At 31.6% G+C, this 3,429-nt stretch overlaps 2 protein-coding genes across 2 annotated transcripts in view; one reads left to right on the top strand and one right to left on the bottom strand.

Moving 5' to 3' along the window:
* LOC107609772 (GDSL esterase/lipase At2g04570) overlaps positions 1-1,792 on the top strand; it is a 3,915-nt gene extending 2,123 nt beyond the window's left edge. Inside the window, exons 2-3 of the mRNA XM_016311794.2 lie at positions 235-727; positions 1,334-1,792. Coding sequence (XP_016167280.1) covers positions 235-727; positions 1,334-1,530 — 690 coding nt within the window. The 3' untranslated portion in view covers positions 1,531-1,792. The remainder of the gene's footprint in view (positions 1-234; positions 728-1,333) is intronic.
* LOC107606700 (transcription termination factor MTEF18, mitochondrial) overlaps positions 2,944-3,429 on the bottom strand; it is a 3,248-nt gene continuing 2,762 nt past the window's right edge. The window contains exon 2 of the mRNA XM_016308732.2: positions 2,944-3,428. Within this exon, the coding sequence (XP_016164218.1) occupies positions 2,997-3,428 (432 nt within the window). The 3' untranslated portion in view covers positions 2,944-2,996. The remainder of the gene's footprint in view (position 3,429) is intronic.

The following is a 3,429-nucleotide window of genomic DNA, read 5'->3' as shown; positions in this document are numbered from 1 at the left end:
CCCTAACCGGTTGACTTTCTTTAAACCACATGTTGAAAAGAAAAATTTTCTTTTTTATAGAAAATAGTATATTCATAAGTATATAAATATATAAAAATGATGATGAATATTGTGAACTTATATTGTCTTTGTATAGTATAATATAAGACTATAAGTATATATAGATAAAATGTAGAAAGTCAATTTTTGCTTAAATTTTAAGAAAAATGATCCAAAATTTTAATTTGAATGCAGTCTGTGATACCATTATGGAAGCAATTGGAGTACTACAAGGAATATCAACAAAAGCTAATCACATATGTTGGTGAAACAAAGGCACATGAAATCATATCAGAATCACTATACATAATGAGTCTAGGAACAAATGATTTCTTAGAAAACTATTACACCATGCCAGGTGGCAGAGAATCTGAATACACACCACAGCAATACCAAAACTTTCTTGCTTCAATTGCTGGGAATTTCATCAGAAATCTCTATGCAACTGGTGCTAGGAAGATATCACTAGGTGGGTTACCTCCAATGGGGTGCTTGCCATTGGAGAGAACCACAAACATTGTTGGTGGAAATGATTGTGTTGCAAGTTACAATAATGTTGCATTGGAGTTCAATGATAAGCTCAGGAATTTGGCCATTAATCTCAACAAGGAACTTCCTGGGATCAGATTGGTCTTCTCTAACCCTTATTACATCTTGTTGTATATGATCAAGAAGCCTTCTACATTTGGTAAGCTACTTTATTTTTCAACTATATATATACATGTATAAGCGAATCAGTCCACCATCCGGTGTGCATTGGTCGATTCGTTCCTTTTGCAATGCGCTCTTGGCTTTAACTGGCCAGGTCGTGCCTCCAACGCTGTTACTTTGAAAAAATAATTCATAATACTAAAAATAAATCTATGCTTTAAATACATTAGCATGGAATAACATTATAAGATTATGATCCTATTGTGTTGGCTTTTGAAATTGGAGCGTTTAATTTTCTAAAATAATATTGCATTAGAAAATTAGGTTCTCATTGATGCATTTGCAAACACACATGAAGAATATGTGCATATTTTTTACAAAAGATCTAGGGTTAAATAATGTTTTATTTTTATAAAATTAACTATTTATGATTTTGGTGGTTATAAACTTTTTTGTGATTTTGGTCTATATATGCTGATACCTAGACTTTATTTTAATCATAAATGGAAACTTGATTGATATTATATAATGGTAGTTACAAATTTTACTTACGATTAAAAAATTATAGATTACTGATACCACAGGAAAATTGGCTAGTATTGATTTGGAAATCCATAATTAACATAATTTTCTCTATATGTAGGGTTTCAATCAACATCAGTGGCATGTTGTGGGACTGGAATGTTTGAAATGGGATATGCATGCAGCAGAGGAGACAGGTTTAGTTGCTCAGATGCCACCAAATATGTCTTCTGGGATGCTTTTCATCCAACTGAGAGAACCAATAGCATTGTTGCTGATTATGTGGTTAAGCATGTTTTAGCTCAGTTCTTAAAATAATTATCATAGTTATAATTAAATAATATCCACTTATTACTTACTAGGGAAATTTTATTTGATCTTATTATGAACCCTTATTCTTCATCTAGTTTCCTTCTCTGTAGTTGGAATTGATGGGATGTGAGGTCATGCCATGTTAGGCTTGTGAATGATTATAATTGGGTTTAGATATTTGTATAATATATAATATATAATGTTAATACAGCACATTCACTGTGAAATGTGCTTAAAATTAAAAAGTGCTTCATGTTGTTTCTAGTTATTTATATTTCTTTTCATATATGACATATCAGCTCTGTTATTGTACCATTAAAGTTCTTAATTAAAAATGGGAATGAAAGTTAGATGAATAAGCATATCACTTCCTCATTCTAGTAATATAATTGAATGCTACTTCTGTGGTTCTATGTCAATATATGGCAAAATTTCATCCTAATTTGTGTTAAAAGTACAAGCAATGTACCCAACTAATTAGACTAATTAGGCCAATTTCTGTGTTTCCTAAAAAAGATTGAAAAGAAAGTAACTGCCATTAGGAATCTGACCTACATGATTGTAAAATTATATGGACATATATTATGTTATAGGAAACAGCACCTACCAACCAACCAATAACAGGAATGTCCATTTTCAATTCAAGGAATTTATAGCTACCAATTTCACACCAAAGAATTCTGCATAATTAAAGACATTACTCTTTAAAGTAATATCAGGTAAGTGAAATGTCAGAAGTCACAAATTCAGTTAGGGACCATAATTTTCACAGCATTGGTTCAGTGCATTATGGAGAACAAGACAAAGAACTTTGCATATCTCAACTCTCAACCAACTCAATCTATTAACCTATTTTTGATAAGATTTGTTATTATGACAGTCTTTTATTATTGAATGTGGTTTATCATCCCAATCAACATTAATACAAAGCAGAGTGAATATATAAAATGTTTCAATGTTTTGATTGATAACTCTGATTGCATTGCAGAGTTATTATATCAAGCAAGGTCATATTACCATGCAATTCAATGGTATTATCTAATCAAAGATTTTGCAGTTCAATGCATATAATAGAAGTAAATCTGATCAAGGATCAGCAACAGAGAATCTCAATATGTACTTTTAGGCACTGAATTTGCATATGGTGTGAGCATTTCATTTACATCTAATTGGCAAAAAAACATATTAAAGATTGTACCCTTTTTGAATTTTATATAACTTATTTTTTCCTTATATTCCTTTTTGATTTCATCACTTATGGTGGGTAGCAAACAGAAACCCTATTCATTTGAGAGGTATTTCCTATCTTTCAAACAGAAAAAATATCAAGGCATTTTAGGTTAATGGACTTTGCATTAACGTGGGATGCTTGTGCACCCGGCTTCCCTTTAGGTAAAAGGAGTTAGTAAGACTTGTATATATTAGTAAAAATTAACATGTTAAGGAAAATAATACAAAATAAGGAGCTGTTACTACTTGTTCTTGTTTTTCTTTGATAACCTCTTTATATTTTTCCAAATGGTTGGACCTTGAGGATGCACATCTACAAAATATTTTTCAAACCGTTTATCATTGGATGAAACTATGGTACTCAAGGTTAAGGAAGGATTCACTACCTTCCTCTCCTTCAACCATGCATACATTGAAAACCTCTGAGCAATCTTCTCCAAATCATAGCAAAAGTATGTTGGGAATGCCACAATGCTTTCTAAGGGATAGCCTAAGATGTTTGTGGCAAAATGAATCTTCTCTTTAATTACATCTTTCTTTTGGTTCAGAATCGTAGGAGCTCTTTTTATCATTCCAATCACACTGTTATAGTCCAAACCTGCTTCTACCAAACAATCAAACCTCTCCTGTAATAGATCACCTCTCCCTCGGAACACTTTTAATGCATTCGCCATC

The sequence above is a fragment of the Arachis ipaensis genome, chromosome B07, assembly GCF_000816755.2.
Source record: "Arachis ipaensis cultivar K30076 chromosome B07, Araip1.1, whole genome shotgun sequence".
In the NCBI taxonomy this organism is placed as follows: domain Eukaryota; kingdom Viridiplantae; phylum Streptophyta; class Magnoliopsida; order Fabales; family Fabaceae; genus Arachis; species Arachis ipaensis.
Note: the sequence above shows the minus strand (reverse complement) of the source record. Positions and strands in the feature narration are given on the sequence as shown.